This window comes from Nematolebias whitei, chromosome 6 (assembly GCF_014905685.2).
Source record: "Nematolebias whitei isolate Nwh7 chromosome 6, NemWhi1, whole genome shotgun sequence".
NCBI classification, from domain to species: Eukaryota; Metazoa; Chordata; class Actinopteri; order Cyprinodontiformes; family Rivulidae; genus Nematolebias; species Nematolebias whitei.
The window spans coordinates 53,105,740-53,132,940 of record NC_056503.1 but is presented as its reverse complement, the minus strand read 5'-3'; the positions used below and the strand labels follow the sequence as shown (position 1 = coordinate 53,132,940).

General features: G+C 42.8%; 1 protein-coding gene across 1 annotated transcript in view; it reads right to left on the bottom strand.

Annotated features, from left to right (window-relative positions):
* The window catches only part of usp32 (ubiquitin specific peptidase 32), a 296,302-nt gene that overhangs the window by 134,706 nt on the left and 134,395 nt on the right, over positions 1-27,201 (bottom strand). The window contains exons 14-15 of the mRNA XM_037677753.1: positions 17,656-17,834; positions 10,082-10,222 (exon numbers count right to left, since the gene is read on the bottom strand). Coding sequence (XP_037533681.1) covers positions 10,082-10,222; positions 17,656-17,834 — 320 coding nt within the window. The remainder of the gene's footprint in view (positions 1-10,081; positions 10,223-17,655; positions 17,835-27,201) is intronic.

Below are 27,201 nucleotides of genomic sequence, written 5' to 3'. Positions count from 1 at the left end.
TGTACATATATATACATATGTGTGTGTACATATATATACATATGTGTGTGTACATATATATACATATGTGTGTGTACATATATATACATATGTGTGTGTACATATATATACATATGTGTGTGTACATATATATACATATGTGTGTGTACATATATATACATATGTGTGTATATATATATATATGTATGTATAAACATGTGTGTGTATATTGTGTACATATATATATATATATGCACATAAAAAGGGAGAAAAAGCCACAGGCAAAGCAGAATGTTCAAAGCGGAAACAAGATCATCCATTTTGGTTGTGTGCTCTTTTCCAGCTGTTCTTCTAATATGTGTTAGTTGTGGTTAGTAAAGTGCTTAATGTAACACTACCACCACCAGCTGATAAGGCGCGTTGATAGTAACGATCCGCCCACTAAAGGGGAACTATGGGCACTGTGGAAACAGAAATAAACCGGTCCCACTGGAACCGACCTAAATAAGGCCCCATAGGGTCCTACAAGAACCGGACCTGTGGATAAGGGGTATTAGTGCACCATGATAGACAGCATCCAACATATGCAGGGTGCTTGTAGGAGCGTTCATGTAAATAATCAGAGTCAGAGAGTCAGAGATTCTTTATTGTCATTCGCACCACATGTGGTGGAGCGAGATTATGTACACAGGGTTCCAGTTACATCCAACAATAAAATGTATAAGAAAAACAGTAATAACATCTAAGATATGAACTAAGTAAAACATCAACTAAAAATACACTAAGCACTAATAGCATAAAAACATTATGTAGAACAGCAACACGAACATGAACATGAGTCTGTGTGAGAAAATGAGCACACATGAACACATCAACATGAAACAGATCAGCAGCAACATGCTGTGATTTTTCTCAGTGATTCTCCTGGTTAGAGATTCATGAGTCTAACAGCCTCAGGGTAGAAGCTGTTCCTCAGTCTAGTGGTTCTACATTTAATGCTCCTCAACCTCATTCCTGAGGGGAATGGGGCAAAAAGTGTTTGTGCTGGGTGAGTGTGGTCCTTCATGATGCAAGAGGTCCTCTTCCTGCATCTGGAGGTGTAGATGTCTGTGATGGTGGGGAGACCGACTCCAACATCTTCTGTGCAGCCTTCACCACTCTCTGCAAAGCTTTTCTTTCTGCAGCTTTGCAGCCTCCATGCCACACGTTGATGCTGGAGCACAGGATGCTCTCCACTGCACACCTGTAGAAGACGGTGAGGACTGAGCTTCTCAGACCAGCTCGTCTCAGCCGCCTGAGGAAGTAGAGTCTCTGATGAGCTTTCTTGATCAGGCTGGTGGTGTTGTTGCTCCAGCTGAGGTTGTCATTCATGTGCACACCCAAGTACTTGTAGCTGGAGACCACTTCCACTGCAGATCCACTTATGTTCAGGGGGATGTAGGTGTGTTTATTCCTTATGAAGTCCACAATCATCTCTTTTGTCTTCTTCACATTGATGTGAAGGTTATGGTCTTTGCAACAGCTCTCCAGGTGTTCCACCTCCTGCCTGTAGCTGGACTCATCATTGTTTGTGATGCATCCCACCACCACTGTATCATCTGCAAACTTTACAATGTGACAGCCTGGATGGGTAGCTGCACAATCATACGTGAGCAGAGTAAACAGGAGGGGGCTCAACACACATCCCTGAGGAGAGCCAGTGCTCAGGGTTATGGTGGAGGAGGAAAAGTTGTGGATCCTCACTAACTAACCTGTGTTTCAGGTCAACAGGGGGCAACAGCGTGGTCCGGAATAAAAATTATTTATTATCCAAGTGAGTTTGGATGGAGGCCTGCAGCAACTCCAATGCAAACTCCAGACTTCTCTCGAGCACCACACAGTGCTGCTCTTCCGTGCTTCACTCCGCTTATCTGCACGTCACCTCATCCTACAGCACGAGAGGCCACCGCCGGCGAAAAACAATGAGACTGACCGGAGAGGCTTAAGTTGTCACTGGTCCGGTTCTGCTCCAGTCCGGCACCGGTGCTCCACAGCACGAGAGGCTACCGCCGGTGAACAAGGATGAGACTGACCTAAGAGGCTTAAGTGGCTGTAGTCATCCCCGACCCGGTTCTGCTCCGGTCCGGTTCCGGCAGCGCTTCAAAGCATCTCCTCCAGGTGAACACAGCGAGTCCCACGGAGGTTGACAGTCTTTCATTTAAAGGTAACGGGCTGCTCACCGAGGCTGAGACCGGCTCTATTGAAGACGAAGTCCCCCGCAGCCAACTCTGTTCGATTCTGGTCCTGTTCGGGGACACAGGTGCACTTCCCCCATACCAAATGAAGACACCACGAGGGCCAGTCCAGCAGAAAACCAGCGAAAAAGCTAGCAAAATACTACCCAGCAATTCTTGTCAGAACCAGGTAGAACCACAAGGTCCAGATGAGAAGTTCGTTGGGGTCCAGAGAGAGAGGGAAAAAAAACACCGGACCTTCGTGCAACGTCTCCCCAGCTCAAGGGGTCACCTGGCCGGCAGGGTGCGCTCAGAGTGACAGGTGGGGTGGGAGCGGCCCGTCCTGGATCGAAATAATTTTTGGACGGTCCCGTCCGGCTCTTTGTGTCACTGAACACCGAATTTGGTCGGAAGGGGACCAACTTGGGTCCAGATCGAAAAACGGATCAGTTTGATGATAAAAAACTACAGAGAAGCCAGGGGGAGCTGTCGTCCATCAGCTTGCCGAAACCGGAAGTTAGCGTTGGCCCTGAAGTTTGGCTCCCTGTCAAATTCAGAATAGAATTCAAAATCTTACTTCTAATATACAAAGCTCTCAATAACCAAGATCATCTTATATTACAGATCTTATTGTTCCATATTTTCTTAACAAAGCACTTCGCTCTCAGACTGCAGGTTTACTTAGCTATAGCGTGCGCTCTCAGGACATTATTACCTACAGTGTCCCCTCAGTGAGAACAGAACTAGACAAAAGGACCTTCTCCTACTCCGCTCCCGTTTCCTGGAATATCTTGCAAAAAGATCTTTAGCTCTCGACCTTGACCTCTCTAAGTGGCTTCAAACATCTGTTAAGTTCCTGGCAAGAACCAATGCAGACATAGCACTTAGCACTTTGAGATTGTAAAATGTAAAGTGCAGTACAAATTGAATAAATTATTATTATTATTATTATTAATAAATTATTATTATTATTATTACATGTTCCTGTTTTTTGTTTTCTACACCGCCTTATAATCTAGCTGTTTGTTTTTTTGCTACTTCTTTCCTTTTGACTGTCCTTTTGATTGCCATTTTATTTTAATTTGTAAAAAAAATAATCTGTTTGCCACTTTTGTGATTGTCTATTGATATCATTGTTGTCCATTGTGTCATCACTCTGTTAAAATCAGGACTCTCTTGTAAGAGTCCCCGAGGCTCAATGGGATTAACCTGTCTAAATAAAGGTTGAATGAAACTTGTGGTTCCTAGTTTCGAAAAGCAGAATGGGAGGAAAAGCTTTGTAACAGGCTCCTCTGATGTGGAACCAACTTCCAGTTTCTGTCCATGAAGCTGACACCTTATCTACTTTTAAGATTAGGCTGAAGTCTTTCCTTTTTTAATAAATCCTATAGTTAGGGTTGGCTTGAGATTCCTGAACTATCTCTTAGTTACGCTGCTATAGGCTTTGACTGCTGGAGGACAAACTGACCACATTTTCTCACTTTGCTGCTGTCTTTACTTACTCTTGCTGCCAGGATCAGTCTGATAAATGCCAGATCGCTGACAAATAAAACTTTTATCATCAAGGATTTCTTCTTATCTCAAGGATTGGACTTCTTATTCATAACAGAATCATGGACAGGTGGACCAGGCGAGTCCAGCGTTTTGATGGAACTTTTACTGCAGGATTGCTGCTATTTTAATTCCCCATGGATGTCTGGTCAAGGAGGAGGAATAGTGACTGTTTTTAAAGGTTGTTTTGACTGTAAACAGCTGCCTCAATCTCCATTCAACAGCTTTGAGCACAGCCTGTTTGAACTTGGCTCCTTCCACACACATACTGTGTGCGGTGATCTATCGCACCCCCAAATACAATAAGGATTTTATAAATGACTTCTCAGACGTTTTGGCTGAAATTATGCCAAAATATGACAGAGATCTCATTGTTGGTGATTTTAATATCCATTTGTGTTGTCCTGATTTAAACATGGCTCAGTCCTTTTTAAACATCATTGATTCCTTTAATCTTGTGCAGTCTGTGACTTGTCCTACACATGAACACGGACACACTCTGGACCTGGTTTTATCTTGTGGTTTACCGTTTTTTAATGTAGTGAGTAGTGATCCTCTGTTTTCAGACCACATGCCTGTTTTATTTGAAACTAACTTGTCCTGCACTAAAGCTAAACCCCATGCTGCAGCTTGACTCTGTCGAGTTTTGAACTCTTCCACTGCTGGTCATTTTTCAACTGCTTTTTATCAGAACTGTGCCGTCCTAGAGACCAACAACACCGAGGCTCTCAGCTCATGGTTTCACTCCACCTGCGCAACGGTTGTGGATTCTGTGTCTCCATTAAAAATTAGATCTCCTAAAATCAAGTGTGAACCGTGGTTGGATGACAACACCAGGGCAGCCAGGAGAGAGTGTCGCAGAGCCGAGCGCAGGTGGAAAGCGGACAAATTACAGGTGTCATTTCAAATATTAAAGGACTGCTGGCGTCACAATCAAAAAACTGTGAAAGATGCCAAAAGAAAACGCCTGTCAAATGTGATTGTATCAAACAGTCACATTCCTCATGTTCTATTTAAAGTGACTGGTTCTGTTCAGTGGCGGCTTATGGAGTTTCCAACGGGGGGGCTATAATTCCAAAATAGACTATATATATATATATATATATATAATCTTTAATGTGCTGAAACACCTTGGACTCTGCAGAAGTCATCAGGGTTGTGATGGCTATTGATCTGTGACATCACTAAAATAAAGTATTTTGTGGGGGGAAAAAAAAGGGTTTGAGAATAAAACCTAAATAAATTAAATACAAATAAAATGTTTATATTATTATAGATGCAAGAATGGCTTGTAGATATGTATTTTATCCTCAAAGTCCACGGAGAAAACTGGGTCACAGTTTCTCCTGAACTTATAAAAAGAGACATGAGTTTGACAGCAGGGGGTGCAGGTGAATCGGGTGGAGAGACGCAGCAGGTGGAGCTCCAGAGTCTGCCCAGGAGAGCTTTCTTTTCCTCGTATGAAATAGGTGAAATTGATTTATTTCAGAGAATCTTTATTTTCCTACATGAAGTCAAATCAGTGAGACGATTCAGTTTTGTTTGAGAAGACGGCACGAGGTGCCGCTGCCATGAGCCCAGATTCTGACCAGTGCACGTTTTGTTTTTATGCAGATTAAACAGCATTCAGTTCAATGCTTGTCTTCTGGTCATCATTACACACAATACAGAGTAAACAATAAGAAAAATAAAAACGAACTGACAGGTTGATATTATTTGGACCGAGCGGAATTAATTTCCGGCCAGTTCAGCACGTCACACAGCTGTCTACACCAAACCACGCCCACATACACTCGCACTGAGGCATGTTATTGTACGTCCATCCTCATTGGATGAATCCTGTGGCTGTGGGCGGACCCTGGGCTGAACAAAATTAGCCCCAATGAGCCGCAAACCGAGGGGATGTGGCAACACGTCTGTCAATCATTCTGAACCATGAAGGAACAGTAACAAAAAAGGGCTGTCAGAATTTTGCCCTTTGGAACAACCCTGGGATTTTCCCAAGCAGTTGGACACCAGTTTTGTTGTAAATTTAACAAAATGTGATGCATTATTTCTAAAATGTATTTTTAAATTGTTTATTTTAACATCTTTATTGTAAATGCCAGGCAGGGAGGGCTTAGCCTTCCTAGTCCATTGATACCAGCCGTCACTGGTTCTGTTCTTAATGCACCACAAACTAACTGTATTGAATCCTCACCTGCTGCATGAGAAAACTTTCTAAATTTCTTTGTTGAGAAAGTCAATGCCACCAGAGCCCAGATCTCACCTTCTGCTCAGTCTTTGTGCCCTGCTTGGCTGTTTTTGACAGCTTTGAACCTGTGACTCAGTCGCCTCTGCAGGAGGTGGTCAGTCACTTAAGGCCAACAGGTTCACCAAGTGATGCCATTCCTCCTCGTTTATTCAAAGAGGTCTTCTTCACTGTGGTCCCTTTGGTCCTTGCTCTTCTGAACAGCAGTCTGTCCTCTGGAGTGGTCCCTGGAAATTTTAAACATGCAGCTGTCCAACCTCATTAAGAAACCCACTCTAGACCCCTCTGTTCTTTATAACTACAGGTCAATCTCCAAACTGCCATTTCTTTTAAAAATTCTCGAGAAGGTGGTGTACGACCATCAGCATATTTGAAAGAACAGAACATTATCAAGGTTTTACAGTCTGGTTTTAAATCTTTATACAGTACAGAATCTGCTCTTTTAAAGGTTTTCAGTTACATATTTTTAGCAACGGACTCTGGTGACTGTGTTGTCCTCCTGATTTTAGACTTATCCAGCTGCTTTTGACACAGTGGACCATACCATCGTACTCTGTCGTTTGAAGCTATTGGGGGTGGTGGTGTCAGTGGTGCAGCACTGGACTGGTTTAGGTCCTACTTAGCAGAGTGTACTTTCTGTGTCTGCCTTGGTGACCATGTGTCCTCCTCTGCTCCTCTCTTGTGTGGGGTTCCACAGGGCTCAGTCTTAGGCCCCTTCCTCTTCACGCTATACCTGCTCCCTCTTGGCTTTATTTTTAGAAAATATGGGATCTCCTTTCATTGTTATGCGGATGATACGCAGATATATGTCCCCCTAAAGAAAAAGGACCAACTCTCTGGCTCCTCTGTTTTCATGTCTGGAGGACGTCAAAGCCTGGATGGCTGTAAACTTCTTAAAGTTTAATGAGGGAAAGACTGATGGGCATTGGAAGCTCCACTGAGACTCCCAATGTCAATGTTGGTTCATTGGCCCAGTATATCAGGCCAATTCTTACAAACTTGAGGGTCAAAGTCAATGCTGGACTAAAATTAGAAAATCACATCAGGGCTGTTGTTAAAACTAGTTTGTTCCATCTGAGGTAGCTACTGAAGCCGATTCTTTCTAAGCAGCATTTTGAAATAGTAGTTCACGCCAATGTGACCACTCTGCTGGACTAATGTAACACACACTATACAGGAATCAGTGATTCATGTATCCGTCAGTTTCAGAGGGTACAGAACGCTGCTGCACGGCTTTTAACTGGCACACAAAAGTTTGACCACATTTCTCCTGTTTTAGCCTCCCTGCACTGGCTGCCCGTACATTCCAGGATTCATTTTAAAATTATTTTATTTGCTTTTAAAGCTCTTAATGGACTTGCCCCACCCTATCTGTCCGAGTTGCTGCATCCATACACACCTTCCCAATCCCTCAGGTAATGTGTTCAGCTGCTCCTGAGTGTGCCAAAAACAAAGCGTAAGCTCAAAGGAGACCGTGCTTTTGCTGTGGCAGCTCCTAAACTGTGGAACAACCTTCCCTTGGACATCAGACAGGCCTCTTCCCTGTCTGTTTTTAAATCCCTTCTTAAAACCCATCTCTTCTCCGTGGCCTTTGACAACATATGAGATGTTGACTTTTAATCATTTTTAATTGATTGTATTTTTCATTCAACCTTTATTTAGACAGGTAAATCCCATTGAGCACTTGAGTATTATTTGATTGTATGATTGTTTTTTACACAACTTTTATTAAGTGACTTTTAATCATTGTAATCATTTTTATTATCTGACTGTATGATTACTTTGTTGTGTGTACAGCACTTTGGTCCTGTGCGTGTTTAAAGTGCTCTATAAAAAAAGCTGGTAAGGTATGGTACTCTGCTCTATCTGTTTGCATTTCTACTTCTTTTGTATTTGTAATTTCTTTGTATTCTATTTCATTGTGGGCTTGCCCTTTAAGCCATGCCCTAGTGGGTGTAACCCTGCACGCAGCATGCCAACACTGAAAACTCAAGTCCACGCCCACCAACTGTGTGGGCCCCACCTAGACCGCATAATCTAAAAAAGTTAAGTCAGGTCCTCTGGACATTCAAATAACAAAAAAAAGCAAAAAAAGGACAAACATTTTGTCTTTCATCCAAAAGACTTCAGTCTGAGGTGCTGTATTCAGCTCCGTCTTATAAATAGAACCCTCTCACAATGGATCAACCAGTTTGCTGCTGACAGCCAAAACCAGCTGCTCATATGATCAAGGAGGACCATCAGCCTAACGATAGATCATTAACACCCTGATGGCTGTTTACTATTCACAGTGGGTTGAGTGATACTAGCAATCACAGCATTGTAAGAGGGGGACAGTTGAACATGTAGGCTCCACCCCTGTTTAATGATGGACAATTTCTTTTCACAAAGATGGCCTCCTTTACTCCTCTCTCAAACCATCGTTCCTCTCTGTCCAGGATGTGAACATCTTCATCCCTGAAAGAGTGACCTATGACCTGGAGATGAGTGTAGACCTCACAGTCCTGGCATGATGATGTTGATCTTCTGTGCTGGGCCATCCTTTTGGGCAGAGGCAGTTTAGTTTCCCCGATGTAAGACTGATCACCCTCCTGACACTGAACAGCATACACAATATTACTCTGTTTGTGCCGGGGGACTGGATCTTTGGGATGAACCAGTCTTTGCCGTAATGTATTTTGGGGTTTAAAAGCCACTGGGATGTTGTGTTTAGAAAATAAACGGCTCAGTTTCTCTGAAACTCCCGCAGTATCGGAAGAGAAGTTGTGGATCCTCACCAACTGTGGTCTGTTTATTAAGAAGTCTAGTACCCAGTTGCAAATGGAGGGGCTCAGTCTTAGTGTGAATAGTTTGTTCATCAGGGTTTGGGGGATCATGGTGTTGAAGGCGGATATGAAGTCCACAAAGAGCATACGGACGTAGGAGGCGTTCTGCTCCAGGTGGGTGAGAGCAGTGTGGACCACAGAGGAGATGGCGTCCTCTGTAAATCGGTTCTCACGGTATGCATACTGATGAGGATCCTCGTTGATGTTGATGGTTGTTTTGATGCGAGTCATGACCAGTTTTTCGAAGCATTTAGCGACTATCAGGGTGAGGGCCACTGGCCAGTAGTCATTCAGACCAGTCACTGTAGAGCTCTTTGGGACTGGGATGATGGTGGCAGTCTTCAGGCAGGTGGGAACTGTCTCCAGGGTAAGTGAGGTGTTTAAGATGTCTGCCATCACCTCGCAGAGCTGATCGGCACATTCTTTCAACTCCTTCCCAGGGATGTTGTCTGGACCGGTAGCCTTGTGAGAATTAATCCTCCTGAAAGTACTCCTTACATCTGCTGAGGTCACGCAGAGAAGTTCTTCATCCGGTGGCGAGTTGAGTCTGGTGCTAAGTGGTCTGTTTTGGTCTTCAAATTGTGCATAGAACTTATTGAGGGCATCAGGCAGAGATGGGTCTTTGGGGCATTGTTCACTCCTGCCTTTATAATCTGTTATGCACTTAATGACCCTCCACATGCTCTGAGGGTCTTGTGAGGTGAATTGACCCTCAATCCTCTGTGCATATGTGGCCTTGGCCTTCTTAATACCAGCAATCAGCTCTTTCCTTGTCCTTCTCAGCTCCTCTGAGTTTCCAGACCTGAAGGCAGTGTTCCTGACTTCCAGCAGGGTGTGCACCTCTGCATTCAGCCAAGGTTTTCTGTTCGGTTTAGGGTTAGCTTGTAGACTTAAAAGAGTTTAAAATTCGTTTGCCCCTACATCAATCAAATTGTTAAACAAAGTAGGCACATAGTTTTTTTTTTTTATGTGCCGATGCTCTGGTCTCATTTTTGTGTCGTTTACTTGCTGGAATGTATGTGGGAATGTTGAATATGTGTTTTTATTGAATTATGTGTTTTTAATAATAGGTCTTTTATATTTTTGTATTTTATTATGGGGTTCACATGATTTTATTGGTTGTAGTGTATTCAATTGTGGAAGAAGTGCAAAATGTCCAAAACATACACACACACACCTACCTACCTATCCATCTACCTACCTATCTACCCATCTACCTATCTACCTATCTATCTATCTAAAAATGTTATGGGTTATCTCACCGGTCGTGGCAGGCTAAGGTTGGCACCATACCAATGGTAGAGTGCACGCCACACGGGTTCTGGTACTTTCTCAAAGTCTCTTCCAGACTTCAACTGCACAGAGCGCTTCAGTCTACCACCCTCCATAGTTATTATAGGGGCCTGTAGGGAGGGAAGCACAGGATGGGCAAAAGCATTAGAAAAAGACCAAAAGAGCCTATTTTGTTGTTTTGAATTACACATAATATTCTGAGACAGTATTGTAATGTTTAGCATAAGATTGCTGCATATGAACAGTAAATAGTTGAAATAAACACAAAACACAACCAATCTGATATCTGAAAGCTTGAGTCTTTAGAGAAACCATGTCTTTAAAATGAAAATATCCAATATTTTATTCTTCATTAACTGAAGCTAACATAAAAATTTTTATTTTTATGCACAATTACTTTAAAAATACCTATTAAATATTGCTATAAACAAAGAAGCTTTCCTGTTCATTAAAACAGGGAGGAATGTATTAATCAAGATTCCTCGAAGAGATCGGGATTTGTTGTTCTCAGATGTCGGAGTACAGAATTGTGGGACACATGCAGGAGCTAAAACAAAAAAGAATGTGTGAGTCAAATTTTCTAATTTAAAACTCAGATATTGTTTTCATTAAATTGTTCGTGCAAAACCTTCTGAATTAAAAGTGCGACTGACCAAAAATAATACTTTGGCGTTGCAGTGTAAACTTGTAAAACTTTTGACATATTTTACAGTGTATAATTAGGGGGTCAAGCCGATGGTAGAAGGGGAACACGACTGCAAACCAGCTATAAACATATTTAGTTCTAACATCAAAACAATATAAGCGAACAGGATAGAATTCGTTTTACTGTTGGGGGAACGCTGCTCTAAGTTAGTGGACCAGATTTGGCAAACATTGAGTGGTGCTTGAAAGTTTGTGAACCTTAAGCATTTTTCTATATTTCTGCATAAATATGAACTAAACCATCATCAGATTTTCACACAAGTCCTAAAAGTAGATAAAGAGAACCCAGTTAAACAAATGAGACAAAAATATTATACTTTGTCATTTATTTAGGTTGTTTTCACACCTTATAGTCCAGTAGACTCTGTTCGGTTGGGGACCAATATTCATGACATTTTGTTTACATTTGAGCTGGTGCGTTTGCATTCACACTGCACTGTGCAGTCGAGCCAACCTGTTGAACCAACCTATTCCCCCGCTCGCCTGTGGGGGCGCTGCACCAAGAACTACTGAAAGAAACAACACAAAAACCTCTGAAGACACTTCTTCTTCTTCTGGAAATAAAAACAAAAATGGAGTTGCATCAAGTTCAGAATCAGAATCAGAATAAACTTTATTGGCATTGCACCGAGATGCAACGCGAATATGTACGTAGTCGACCGAAGATGGGCGGAGTGCACAAAGCTGCGGCTAAAATAATTAGCGCGGCCTTCTTATTCTTATTCAGAATAATATTTCGCTTAGATAATTAGAAGTTTTAGCAGTTTTAGGAGTTATATTTTGTCATTTTTCAACAATGGACTCAGCATGAGCAGAAGATGAGGCAAAAGACCATGGAGAATATTGGTTTTCACACAAGGCAGCTGACAGCTCCATATGAGCTAAGAGAAATGCGTGTTTGTTTGTCCTGCGCTGTACTCCACTTCCTGCTTGTGGAGCGGGGCCCAGTCTGTTTACATTCATACTGTACTGGAACCGCACAGGAGTTCTCTTCTACTGGACCGAGACCTAGGTTTTAGCCCGGGCCAGAGTTCGCCTTTTTGTTCCGTGACAGAGTTCGATGGCGCGTTCACACCTCCCTAAAGGAACTGGACTTTCTAGGAAAACGAGCTAGAGTTCGATTAAAGCGGACTAAACAGGGCTGGTGTGAATGCACCCTTATTGAGGAAAATGATCCAATATTACATATTTGTGAGTGGGAAAAGTATGTGAACCTTTCTGATGCATGCTCAATAATCCAGGAAGAAAAATCCAAAAAAGTTAAATCTGGTCCTCTGGACATTTTGAATGTCCAGAGGACCAGATAGAACTTTTTTGGATATGTGAACCTTTGTTTTCAGTACCTGATGTGACCCCCCTGTGCAGCAATAACTGCAGCTAAATGTTTTTGGTAACTGTTGATCAGTCCTGCACACCAGCTTGGAGGAATTTTAGCCCATTCCTTCGTACAGAACAGCTTCAACTCTGGATGTTGGTAGTTTCCTCACATTAACTGCTCACTTCAGATCCTTCCACAATATTTGGATTGGATTAATGTCAGGACTTTGACTTGGCCATTCCAAAACATGAACTTTATTCTTCTTGAACCATTTTTGGTAGAATCACTTGTGCGCTTAGGGTCATTGTCTTGCTGCATGACCCCACCTTCTCTTGAGATTCAGTTCATGGACAGATGTTTTGCCATTTTCCTTTAGAATTCACTGATATAATGCTCCCTATATAAACTATTCTGAAAATAGTTCCAAGTGGTGTTCATGTAATCAATTAAGAGAATATGATGCCAATCAAAATGGGACAGGTCCCAAAGGAAGGCCTGTTTATTAAAACTAAAGCTAAATTATCCAAAAAAGTTCAATCTGGTCCTCTGGACTGGCCTTTTTCTACCTGGATTAATGAGCATGCATCAGGATAAAGCTAAATTACCATTCCTCCGTCAGTAGGGATGGGCCAGAGTCACTGGGGAAGCCCCCAGATCCTGTTAGAAGGAGTTCCCCTGAGCAGAACAATATCATATGTCGAGGGATATGGGACTGGATATATATTGTTGATTATCAGTTACAAGTTAAGCGCATAAGATATGAATGTATTATGCAAATAACCTCGTTGTGTGGGCACCACCTCTCTTGGAGAGGAAAAATCAGTCTCTATTTAACCCCAAATTAATGTAAACTGAAAAGTGAGTTTTTGTCTCGTGTTTAAAGGGCATCAAATCAGTTAATACACAGATATGCCAAAATAATCACAAATTCAGTTGATTTTTATGTGTTTTATTATAAAAATAATAATCTGTGCTATATATGATGAAGATTATGCATGACAAAAGTTAACTGGATAACAAATTGCTTTGAATCAAAGGTTAATTGATGAGGAAACTTAAAAGGCAGATTTTTGACTGGTTCCTGTTTGTGAAGTGGTTAAAATTGTCTAAGGTGAGCGATAGTTTGTCTGACAAAATTATTGTGATGTAGGGTCACAAGAAATCATTGAAAAGTCTCTGTCCTACTAGGATGTCAGAATGGTTCCACCAGCAGCTAATGATACCAGCGAGGCCTGAGATGCTCCAGTGACCGAGAGGCTGATTGTCTCCTCAAAGTTCACCTATCATCGGTTGGAGGGACGAAGGTCCGGCCACTGGCTCTGAAGTTAGCTGGGATTTACCACTCTGCAGAGGGATGGTTCTGGTTCAGTCAGGTTCTGTATCTTTCTCTCGTCTAGAGACGTCTGCAGAAAGTATGCTTCTCTCCTCTCTGGTCCAGTGCAGAAGCTGGATTTCTTCTCTCTCCAGTTCCGAGCTCCAGTGTAGTGTAGTGTGTAGAAGAAAAAAATGGAAAGAAATAGTTAAACTTAACTGTCTGTGCCCCTTCCTGGGCTGCCAACTTACCGTGGTGGAGGAGTTTGAATGTCCCAATGATCCTAGGAGCTATGCTGTCAGGGGCTTTACGTCCCTAGTAGGGTCACACAAGGCAGACAGGTCCTAGGTGAGGGACCAGACAATGTGTAGCCCAAACACCCCTATGAAGAGTAAAAGAAATGGACTTGATGTTCCCTCACCCGGACGTGGGTCACCGGGGCCCCACTCTGGAGCCAGGCCTGGAGGTGTGGCACGCAGACGAGAGCCTGGTGGCCGGGCTTTTACCCATGGAGCTTGGCCGGGCACAGCCCGAAGAGGAGGCGTGGGTCCCCCTTCCCTTGGGCTCACCACTGTGGGAGGGGCAAAAGGGGTCATGTGCAATATGGGATGGGTGGTGGCTGAGGGCGGGGACCCTGGCGGTCTGATCCTCGGCTACAGAAGCTGGCTATTGGGACGTGGAATGTCACCTCACTGGTGGGGAAGGAGCCTGAGCTGGTGTGTGAGGCTGAGTGGTTCCGGCTAGAAATAGTCGGACTCACCTCTATGCATGGCTCTGGATATGGAACCAGTTTCCTTGAGAGGGGTTGGACAGTCTTCCACTCTAGAGTTGCCCCTGGTGAGAGGCGCCGAGCAGGAGTGGGCATACTTATTGCACCTCCCATCTTCGTGCCTGTGTGTTGGGGTTCACCCCGGTGAATGAGAGGGTGGCCTCCCTCCGCCTACGTGTGGAAAGACGAGTTCTGACTGTCATTTGTGCTTATGCACCAAACGGCAGTTCAGATTATCCGCTCTTTTTGGAGTCCTTGGAGGGGATACTGGAAAGTGCACCTCCTGGGGACTCCCTTGTTCTGCTGGGGGACTTCAATGCTCACGTGGGCAATGACAGTGAGAACTGGAGGGGTGTGGTTGGGAGGAACGGCCCCCCTTATCTGAGCCCGTGTAGTGTTCTGTTGTTGGACTTCTGTGCTCGTCATGGATTGTCAATAACGAACACCTTGTTCAAGCACAAGGGTGTCCATATGTGCCCTTGGCACCAGGACACCCTAGGCCGCAGTTCGATGATCGACTTTGTCATCGTCTCATCTGATTTGCGGTCACATGTCTTGGACAGTTGGGTGAAGAGAGGGGCGGAGCTGTCAACTGATCACTACCTGGTGGTGAGTTGGCTCCAATGGTGGGGGAGAATGCCGGTCAGACCTGGCAGACCCAAACATGTTGTGAGGGTTTGCTGGGAACGTCTGGCAGAGTCTCCTGTGAGACGGAGTTTTAACTCCCACCTCCGGGAGAACTTCGAACATGTTCCGGGAGATGTAGGGTACATTTAGTCCGAGTGGGCCATGTTCTGTGCCTCTATTGTTGAGGCGGCTTACCGAAGCTGCAGCCGCAAGGTTGTCAGTGCCCATTGTGGCGGCAACCATCGAACCTGGTAGTGGATACAGTCGGTGAGGAATGCTGTCGGACTGAAATAGGAGTCCTATCGGGCCTTTTTGGCCTGTGCGACCCCGGAAGCAGCTGATGGGTACCGGCAGTCCAAGCGACATGCGGTTCAGGTGGTCGCGGAGGCAAAAACTTGGGCATGGAAGGAGTTTGGAGAGGCCATGGAGAATGACTTCTGTACGGCTTCGAGGCGATTCTGGTCCACCATCCGGCATCTCGGGGGGGGGGGGGGGGGGGGTACGCCACCAACATTGTTTATAGTGGGAGTTGCTGACCTCAACTCGGGATGTTGTGGGTCGGTGGGAAGAGTACTTTGACGAACTCCTCAATCCCACAGGCATGTCTTCCACTGAGGAAGCAGAGCCTGGGGACCCTGGGTCAGGCCCTCCAATCTTTGGTGCTGAGGTCACTGAGGTGGTTAAAAAGCTCCTCGGTGGCAGGGCCCCAGGGGTGGATGAGATTCTCCCGGAGTTCCTTAAGGCTCTGGATGTTGTATGGTTGTGTTGGCTTAAGCGACTTTGCAATATTACGTGGACATCGGGGGAAGTTCCCCTGGATTGGCAGACCGGGGTGGTGGTCCCCCTATTCAAAAAAGTGGACCGTAGAGTGTGTTCCAACTACAGGGGAATCACGCTCTTAAGCCTCCCTGGTAAGGTCTATTCGGGGGTTCGGGAGAGGAGGGTCCGTCGGATAGTCGATCCTCAGATTCAGGAGGAGCAGTGTGGTTTTCATCCTGGTCATGGAACACTGGACCAGCTCTACACTTTCAGCAGGGTCCTGGAGGGTGTGTGGGAGTTTGCCCAACTGGTCTACATGTGCTTTGTGGACTTGGAGAAGGCGTTCAACCGTGTCCCTCAGGGAACCCTGTGGGGGGTACTCTGGGAGTATGGGGTTCCGGGCCCTTTGATACGGGCTGTTAGGTCCCTGTACGACCAGTGTCAGAGCCTGGTCTGCATTGCTGGCAGTAAGTCGGGCTTGTTCCCGGTGAGAGATGGACTCAGCCAAGGTTGCCCTTTGTCACCGATTCTGTTCATAACTTTTATGGACAGAATTTTTAGGCGCAGCCAAGGTGTTGAAGGGATCCTTTTTGGTGGCCTTAGGATTGATTCTCTGCTTTTTGCAGATGATGTAGTCCTATTGGTTTCATCAGATCGCGATCTACAGCTTTCGCTGGAGCGGTTCGCAGCCGAGTGCGACGCTGACGGGATGAGGATCAGTTCCTCCAAATTCGAGGCCATGGTCTTGAGCCAGAAAAGGGTAGAGTGCCCTCTCCGGGTCAGGGAGGAGGTGCAGCCCCAAGTTGAGGTTCAAGTATCTTGGGGTCTTGTTCACGAATAAGGGAAAAATGGAGCATGAGATCGATAGGCGAATAGGTGCAGCGTCTGCAGTGAAGCGGGCGCTGTACAGGTCTTTCGTGGTGAAGAGAGGGCTGAGTCAAAAGGCGAAGCTCTCAATTTACTGATCGATCTACGTTCCCACCCTCATCTATGGTCATGAGCTTTGGGTTGTGCCCGAAAGAACGAGATCTCGGATACAAGCGGCCAAAATGAATTTTCTCCGCAGGGTGTCTGGGCTCTCCCTTAGAGTTAGGGTGAGAAGCTCGATCATCCGGGAGGACTCAGAGTAGAGCCGCTGCTTCTCCACGTCGAGAGGAGCCAGTTGAGGTGGCTCGGGCATCTGTTTAGGATGCCTCCTGGACGCCTCCCTGGTGAGGTGTTCTGGACACATCCCACCAGGAGGAGACCCAGAGGAAGACCCAGGACATGCTGGAGGGACTATGTTTCTCGGCTGGCCTGGGAACGCCTCGGGATTTCCCCGGAGGAGCTGGACCAAGTGGCTGGGGAGAGGGAAGTCTGAGCCTCCCTACTTAGGCTGCTACCCCCACGACCCGACCCCGGATAAGCGGAAGAAAATGGATGGATGGATGGATGGATGGATGGATGGATGGATGGATGGAGAATGATTTGTTCAATTATCTTTGTATAGATCTAGTAGAGTGCTGTATGAATGGGTAAATGAGGCACAGATTGTTGTAAAGAGCTTTGAGTGTCTCGATCAGATAGAAAGGAGCTGTATAAATACAGTCCATTTAACTGTCAAGTCAGCAGTCTTTCCCATGATTGTGTAGCCTACAGAACTAGACTGAGAGACCATTTAATGGCCTTTGCAGGTGTTTGAGTTAATTAGCTGCTTAGAGTGTGACACCAGGTGTCTTCAATATTGAACCTTTTCACAATATTCTAATTTTCTGAGATACTGAATTTGAGGTTTTCATTAGTCGTCAGTTATAATCATCAACATTAAAATAAATAAACAATTGAAATATATCAGTCTGTGTGTAATGAATGAATATAATATACAAGTTTCATGTTTTGAATGGAATTATTGAAGTAAATCAACTTTTTCATGATATTCTAATTTTATGACCAGCACCTGTATACATAACACAAACAATATATTTGACTCAGTAGATGTAAACAAATGCCAAGCATATAAGCAGCAACAGTAGACACATACAACACCTCTAAACACAAACAGTGCAGTCCTTGCCTTGATAGGATCAGTAGTGACCAACGACTGGTTGTCAATGGCTCCAGGCCTTTGTACCGCCAACTGGGAGGGCAGGTGACCATTGCCTTGAGAAAAACACTGATTGTTGTTGTCTGATACATTGTGCTGACGGGCAAAACAGCTCTCTGTAGATGAAGGAGTAACCTGAGGACTCAGAACTGATGAAGCAGAGTGGGAGAAGGAAGTTACAACTACAGCAAATGAACAGTCAAAAAAAAAAACACTTGAACACCAGACATCATCATACAGCTCTGATGTTAACATTACACACTGATAAAATCCTAGTATAGAAGATGCAACTTGAATTTCATTACATTACACAAGAACAGTGTGACATTTTGAAGCTTTAAAATCTTGTTTTTGAAACAAAAAATTTCCATGAACAGCCATCACTTTTTTAAAATAAGTCAGTACATTAAATTTTAAGCTTGGTACATAATTAACAAGACTTAAAACATCTATTCTTACTCTAGTGGCTGTGAGACATTCATTTGTTGCATAGACATTTTAAACTCAAGAAAAACTGTAGTGAGAAATGTCTCCCTCTGTAGCACATGTGGTACACAAACAGCAACAGCAGTAGCATGGTTAGCAAAGTAGATGTTATTTTTCAGATGATGATATTCACCTTATTCCTGGGGGCTCTACTGTACTGTACTGTGTGATTATAGGTACTACTTCCTGTCCGACTTGAAGTAGCAGTAAGCATCGGTTAACCATGTTAGCGGAGCACAGACCATGGTTTATTTGAAAGTAATTTGCATTCAGTTTAGCAGATAAAACTCTGTTTTTGTTTTATTTAACAACCATAAAATTTACTACAATAGCCGTGCTGCGTTCAGGTACCTGTTGTGTTCGTGGCTGCAGAACAACCAGACCAAACTAAATCAGTGGCTACAAAAACAGAGTTTGAACACGGACCAAGAACAAAAAGAGTTCCTGTGAAAATAGGTATAGTTTCCATCTCCTCCCTTCAGATGAGGAATTAAGAAGAACATGTCTGAAAAATGTGAACTTGAAGAGACCACCCAAAACTCTGTATGTGAGCTCATTTCACTTTGTTGACAAACGGCCGACGGAGGAAAACCTGCATCCTACTTTGTATCTGGACTACAATAAACCACCGGAGAAGAGACGCCGGATCCTCAGAAGGATTGAAAACAGTGACGAGAACATCAGGTATGATTTCAGGTGTATGGAGGTCACAAGATTTATAATATTTGTTCATCTTCAGTTTATGATTTTCTCTGTCATTAACCCAAGCTCAGTGATGGAGGACTTTAAGGCTTTGGCTGGATTCTGTCTGATTTAAGGTCAATAAGATTGTGTCCCACCTCTTTTAACAAAACACCACCAACCTTATTACTGTGGAGATACTAATACACTTCAGAACTTCTCAGGTTGTTCATCACATCACTGTTGGAAGAACAGAGTCAAGGAAGTAGCTAAATATGCTACAATATGTAGCTAAAAATGCTAGTAGCTAAATATGCTAGTACAGTAGATGTAATCTGCAGCTACGGATTCAGCTCATCCTCCATCTCTCATTCTCAGCAGGCAGCAGTATGATTATATTGTCCTGAGCTCTGACAGGTGGTGTTCCTACATGTTTAAATTAAATCCACAATGCTCAGAGAAACTACATTAATTCATATAGTTCGCACATAAACAAATGCTGGATCTGGTCCGCACCGGAAGTTGTGCCAATAATTCACGCAAGGCACCATGGGGACTAGACTAAGGTGGATAAGAGTTGGAGGTTGAAGATCTAGTATTTCTGGTGTTAACCAAGCAGCAGTGTTTATTTGCAAAATGTGTTCCTATGCTGCTCAGCAGACACCTACCCCTCTCAGGACAATACCGCCTGTGATGATTGGATGTATTATGCTTGTGTCCACTAGGTGGCAATCACAAGTCTACGTGAATGTATAAATGTGAAGTATAGACAAGAGAGTGAGAGTTCTGTGAGATACCAACTGTTGTGTCAAATGACAGTTGATTTTTTTTAACTGCACCACATTTTAACTCGTTTTCTTTCAAACATTGGTTTCTTAGATGACATAGTTCAGACAGAGGAGGAGCTCTAGCCTAAACTATGCTGTAGCTTCTGTGATTCTGATTAGGTTCTTAATGCAGGTGTGTGGCAGTGATGAGCAAATTAAGCTTTTATGAAGCATTGAACCAGTTGGGCCAATTGTTTCAAAAATAGGTTCATTTGTTGAAGCTTCAGTTACAGTGACCTCTTGTGGCATTTTGCAACGCTGCTGTCAAATTATACTTTTGGTGTCACACACTGAAGAACTTCAGTGACTAGAGTTAAAGAAACTACTTTACTGTGTTAAAAAACAGATTTTTTTAAATTCATCAACTTTCTATGTTGCCTGGTTTAAAAATGTATTTATGTTTACATGTTTTTGAATAAAGATTAATAAATGTGCATTGAAGAGATAAAAAAAAGTTTCAATGATATTGTGCTTGTGTAACTGTGTCAGTGTCAGAGTCTTTATCATTCTTAAAAATATCAATGAAATAACATCTCCAGCATCTCCATGTTTGGAGCTGAAGTGTCTGATCATAGAGGAGGTGTCATGATGCTTCAGTTGAACACACCAAACGCTGCACCTGCAGAAATACACTAATGTAAATAAAAATTTAATTTGAGCCCATACTGATATATGATTATTAAAATCACATACATCATTTTACTGTAATTATATTAAATACATGGGTTGAATGGGTTAGATAATATCTTCACTGATGAACATTACTATAACTTTTTTGACATTTAAATGCCAAAACCACCTCATCATGAGCAGAATGAAGTGTTCCCACATGTTAAAACGACCTCTTTTCCTGGCTGCCTCTATAATTACTCAGTTTCAACTAACAGCAAAAACACAGTCCCCTCTCCAACACAATGAAAACATTTTAGAGCTGTTTTATAGAGCTGAGCTCTCAATTCAAAACTGTCTCAACCTGTCACCTGTCAGAATCGAGATGAGGTGGTGTCAGGGAATCAGCTGTTTGGACCGTGAACCAGTCAAGAGATTCATTCCGACAACGAAAGTTTGTGTTTTGGTCGTCATGTGACTTTTCCGCACCAAAACAGGCTCCGAAGCAGTGCTCCCAGGTAATTTTACTGCAGGGTTCGAAGCATGTTTTGAAGCTTTTGTTTCATACTACCAACACTAGTGTGTGGTCCTTTGTGACAATCAGTGCATGGAGGAGAGTAGACATGCACCGGTGAGTAGCAGCCTCAGTAAACCTGTCAAACAGTTTTTGAGCCTAGAAGCAAACTTGTTGTAAACAACACAGTAGTTTGAGATGATTTTAGAGCAATCAGAGCTTGTTTTAGCACATGGACCCTCTGTGTTTGTTTAGTTCCATCGTAAGTTTGTTGGGATTTGAGTTGACCTAATGCTATTTTGAGACTCTTTAATTTAGATTATACATTTAGTCTTCCTATATTATGAATTTGATTAAAACATATTATTTTGTAATCTTAGAAATGAATCATGCAAGACAAATATTAGTTTTATTTCTCTGACACTTAAATTACTTCCATACAACTCATAGTGATTAGTTTTAAGGAAAAGGCATATTTTGTTGGCTAAAATTGTTTGTAATTATTTGATGTAATTAGGTAAGATACAATTAAAATAAGAAATAAAAATAAAGATTACAGTAACATTTATTGGAAAATTTACAAGAAATATATTTTTTTAATTAATAAATATCATAAATGCTTAAATGCTTTAAAATGGTTACTTCATAGTTTGTCAGAATATATATTTACACAATTTAAAACATTTGTGAATTTATATGGTTTAAGTAATTAAAAAAACATTTAAAACTAAACTATTAATCTGCATATTTTTTAAGGTTTTTAACCTATTGATTCTACTGATGCTGCTGCTACTGCTGCAGAACCATCTCTGAGAAGAATTAATAAAGATGATGAAGTGAGTTGATCCTACATCTACTTTCTTCCTGGATCTTTCAAGTCTATGTGTTCTCTAAGTGGCTTTAAGAATCTGTTGGATTCCTGGCAAGGAACAATGCAGACATGTTCCTGTTTTTAGTTTTCTAAATTCGCCTTCTAATCTAGCCGTTTTTTGTTATTTTTTGCAATATTATTTAGCAGAATGGGAGGCAGATCTTTCAGTTCTCAGGCTCCTCTCTTGTGGAACCAACTTCCAGTTTCTGTCCATGAGGCTGACACATTGTCCAGTTTGAAGACTGGGATTAAGACTTTCCTTTTTGCTAAATCCTATAGTTAGGGTCAGCTTGGGTTTCCTGAGCTGTCCCGTAATTATGCTGCTATAGACTTAGACTGCTGTATATATATATATATATATATATATATATATATATATATATATATATATATATATATATAAATTAATCAATTCCAATCAAAATATCAAAGCAACTTTATTTGAATACTGTAAATGTTATATGTCAATAAAATTGTAACTGTTAAAAAAAATTAAAGACTGGTGTTATTTGTAGAAACAGAAAAACATTGCTACATCTGCAGTTATGTACAAACCGGATTCCAAAAAAGTTGGGACACTAAACAAATTGTGAATAAAAACTGAATGCAATGATGTGGAGGTGCCAACATCTAATATTTTATTCAGAATAGAACACAAATCACAGATCAAAAGTTTAAACTGAGAGAATGTATCATTTTAAGGGAAAAATCTGTTGTTTCCAAATTTCATGGCGTCAACAAATCCCAAAAAAGTTGGGACAAGTCCATTTTTCCCACTGTGTGGCATCCCCCCTTCTTCTTCCAACACTCAACAGATGTCTGAGGACAGAGGAGACCAATTTCTCAAGTTTAGAAATAGGAATGCTCTCCCATTCATGTCTAATATAGGCCTCTAACTGTTCAATCGTCTTGGGCCTTCTTTGTCGCACCTTCCTCTTTATGATGTGCCAAATGTTCTCTATAGGTGAAAGATCTGGACTGCAGGCTGGCCATTTCAGTACCCAGATCCTTCTCCTACGTAGCCATGATGTTGTGATTGCTGCAGAATGTGGTCTGGCATTATCGTGTTGAAAAATGCATGGTCTTCCCTGAAAGAGATGACGTCTAGATGGGAGCATATCTTTTTCTAGAACCTGAACATAGTTCTCTGCATTAATGGTGCCTTTCCAGACATGCAAGCTGCCCATGCCACAAGCACTCATGCAACCCCATACCATCAGTGATGCAGGCTTCTGAACGGAGAGTTGATAACAACTTGGGCTATCCTTGTCCTCTCTGGTCTGGATGACATGGCGTCCCAGTGTTCCATAAAGAACTTCAAATCGTGACTCATCTGACCACAGAACAGTCTTCCATTTTGCCACACTCCATTTTAAATGACCCCTGGCCCAGTGTAAACGTCTGAGCTTGTGGAGCTTGCTTAGAAATCAATCAATCAACATTTATTTATACAGGTAAATCCCATTGAGCCTCGAGGACTCATTTACAAGAGAGACCTGATTTCAACAAAGAAAGATGACAACAATGGACAACAGCAACAACAATAAACAGTTATAAAAACTCATACTACAGGGTTTTTTTTTTTTTTTTTTTTAACAAATAGGATGGCTAAAAGGAAAAAGGTAACAAAACAAAAAACAGCTAGATTCCAAGACAAATGTAGAAAACTAAAAACAGGAACATGTCTGCATTGGACCCTGCCAGGAGTCCAACAGATTCTTAAAGACACTTAGAGAGGTCAAAGTCGAGAGCTTCAAATCTTTTTGTAAGATATTCCAGGAAACAGGAGCGGAGTAGGAGAAGGCCCTTTTGCCTAGTTCAGTCCTCACTGAGGGAACACTGCAGGTAATAATGTCCTGAGAGCGCACTCCATAGCTGCACTCACGCAGAGACATGTAGGAGGAGATGTATGAAGGCAACAGACCAAGAAGTGATTTAAAGATGAAAATATACCAGTGAGAGAGTCTGCGTGAAGTTAATGATGTCCAGTTAACCAGTGAATACAGGGTGCAGTGGTGGGTACGATAATCACAGCCAGTTATGAATCTTAGTGCACCATGATAGACAGCATCCAACATCTGCAGGGTTCTTGTAGGAGCGTTCATGTAAATAATATCACCAAAATCAATTGAGGGAAGGAAAGTCACAGATACAAGGCGTTTTCTAGCATTCAGGGTTAGACAGGATTTGTTTCTGAAAAAGAAACCCAGTTTAACTTTCAGTTTCTTTACCAAGTTTTCCACATGGAGCTTAAAAGAAAGATGTGTCGACCAAGATACCCAAATATTTATAGGAATCAACAAACTCAATGGGGACACCATTTGAGGATAAAATCGGAGGAAGAACTGCTGGGACCAACTTCCTATTTGAAAAAAGCATCCCTTTGGTTTTTTCGGCATTTAGGACAAGTTTGAGGCGGAACAAATCAGTCTGGATGTAGTTAAATGCAGAATTCAAAAGCTGGAAAGCCTTAGCAACTGTTTTAGCTCGACAATAAACAACTGTCGTCAGCATAGAAATGTATGGATGCATTAGGGATGTTTTTACCTACGTTATGTATGTAGATTGTAAAGAGGGTGGGTCCTAAGACTGAGCCTTGTGGTACACCATTGGTGAATGTTAAATAACTGGAGGAAGTACCATTATGTTGAACACATTGCCTCCGGTCTGAAAGATAGTTAGAGAACCAACCAATGGTGTGATCTGAGAAACCAATTTCTGAGAGTTTATGACACAAGATGTTATGATCCACAGTGTCAAAAGCTTTAGACAGGTCTAAGAAAAGTGCAGCACAATAATCTTTAGCATCCAGTGCTTCAACAACGTCATTAAGAACCTTCAGTGAAGCAGTGGTTGTGCTGTGTTGTTTCCTGAAACCAGATTGATGTGGAGGTAAGATGTTAAATGAGTCCAGGTAATTTTTGATTTGAGAGTTTATCAGTTTTTCTAGAACCTTGGCTAAAATGCAGAGTTTAGAGATTGGTCGATAGTTGTTCAGTGAGGTGGGGTCTCCTCCCTTCAGCAAAGGAAGAACAAAGGCTGTTTTCCAAGTGTCTGGGATAGAGTTTTGTCTTATGGAGATTGAAGATGTGGGTCACAGGGACTGTGATGATATGAGCAGCCAGCCTTAAGAAATAAGGTGGAAGTTCATCTGGACCTGCAGATTTTTTAGGATCAAGACCTTTTAACAGTTTATTGACCTCACTGACTGAGAATGGAGAAAAGGAGAAGCTGTGATTAACTGAGGATTGACTTGTAGGAGGGATTTGATTTGTAGAAGTTTGGTTATTAAGTGAAGTGGCTGATTTTCTGTTAGTAACTGTGTCAAATAAAGAACTAGAAGCAACAAAATGTTTGTTGAAACAGTTCAGGATCTCGTGCTTATTTGACACAGGAACAGAGTTAACGAGAAGTTGTGATGGGAGGTCAGATGACTGGGGGGTGCCTGAGAGAGATTTAATTGTTTTCCAGAATCTGTTAGGGTCATTTAGATTTTTGGAAGTCTGAGATAAGAAATAGTTGCGTTTTGTTGCTTTAACAGCAGTTGTGCATTTATTCCTCATCTGTCGAAAACTCAACCAATCAGTGTCTGAGCCAGATTTTCTCGCTGCGGCCCAAAGATGATCTCTCCTGTGCAGGAGGTCAGCTAGCTCTGGAGTAAACCTGGGGCTGTCTCATCCCTTTATTCTGAACTGACAAAAAGGAGCATGTAAGTTCAGGAAATAAATGAAATTATTATGGAAATAGTTCCAAGCAGAGTTCACGTCATCAGTTAACAGAATACGATGCCAGTCAAAGTGAGACAGATCCCAGAGGAATGACTGTTCACAGAAATGTTTCAGATCCCTTTTTTGAATTAATCTGGGCTTAGAAGGTGGAAGTTTACTATTTCTTAAAGCCGCTGTCACACAATGATCACTCAAAAGATCAGCGAATACACCTGTACCAGGGAATTTGTGAGGCATATTAGTTAGAAACAGGTCTAAGATGGAGGAATTTTCAGGGTGGCTTTTATTTAATCTGGTGGGGGAGTCGATCAGTTGGGTTAAATTAAAAGACAAGCAACATTCCTTGAATTTGTCACAGAGGGGGGTCGACTTACACCAATCAATGTTAAGATCTCCAGCTAAAAAGACCTCTTTGACTTTTAAATTACCAAGGAATTCCTTCATGGCATTTAATGCCTCAGGTGAAGCTGATGGTGGACGATAGCAGCAGACTACAGTTAAAACCTGGCCTCCATTCAAGGTGATGTTTACAGATAAGGCTTCAAACTGATTTGGAATTGTTTTGGAAGACACAAGACTTGAAACCAGAGTATCTCTAATGTAAATAATGACTCCACCCCCCTTTTTTGACGATCACAGCGGTAGATGTTAAATCCATTGATTGCCACGTCATTATTCATTACAGATTTGTTGAGCCAGGATTCAGAAATAAAGATAACATCAGCCCCAGAAGAACTGACCAGGATTTTCACAGCATCGTTTTTTCAGAAGGCTACGAGCGTTTACATGCAGAAAATGAAGCCCAGAGGCATTTTTAAAGTCATTTGGTGTGCTGTAATTAGTGGGGGGTCCAGGGCTGGGCTGAATCCCTGAGAGCAGTAACAACATTATTATGACATTTTCTTGAGTTTTTTGTGACTGATGTGTAATTACAGGAGTTAACAGTGTGACAATTATCCCCCATAATTGAACCATGAGAAACATTAATGAAGACGTGATCATTCAGAACCCAAAAACAGTGAAAGTTGCAGTGATGGACAGATTAAGGTGTATTAACAAGATTCAGTGACTCCAGATAATCTGAGAACTGAAAATAGTGACAGTAATATGAATGATGCAGAAAAGTTTCAGACCATAAAACGTCACAGTTCAAATGGGCAAACAAACCCGACGAGGTGGCCCAACTGCAGTTTGAGTTGGGCTGAGGGGGGCTCCGGCCCCCCTGTGAAGAAGGATGGATGGATGGATGGATGCTCCCATGAGAAACAGAAGCTGGGTCCAGAATCAACAGGCCGAAACAGAAACAGAAAATTCGCAGCAAATAGCAGAGCAAGCTGCCAGAAAATCCTCCTGAAGTGAAAGGCATGGTCCTAGCTCGTTTCAGGTCAACAGGGGCCAACAGCGTGATCCGGAATAAAATTAATTATTATCCAGGTGATTTTGGATGGAGGCCTGCAGCAGCTCCGATACAAACTCCGAACTTCACTCGAGCACCACGCAGCCCTGCTCCTCCACGCTGCTCCTCCACGCTGCTCCTTCACGCTGCTCCTCCGCTTCTCAGCACCCGACAGCACAGGGCACCCCCGGTGAAAAACGAGACTAACCGGAGAGGCTGAGGCTGAAGTCGGCAACTGGTCCGGTCCGGTTCTGCTCCAGTTCGGCTCCGGCGCTCCAAGCACGAGAGACGAAGAGGCTGAAGATATCCCTGGCCCGGTTTTGCTCCGGTCCGGCGGCCCAGTCTGGCAGCGCGGTTCTGCTCCGGTCCGGCAGCCCGGCGGCGCGGTTCTGCTCCGGTCCGGC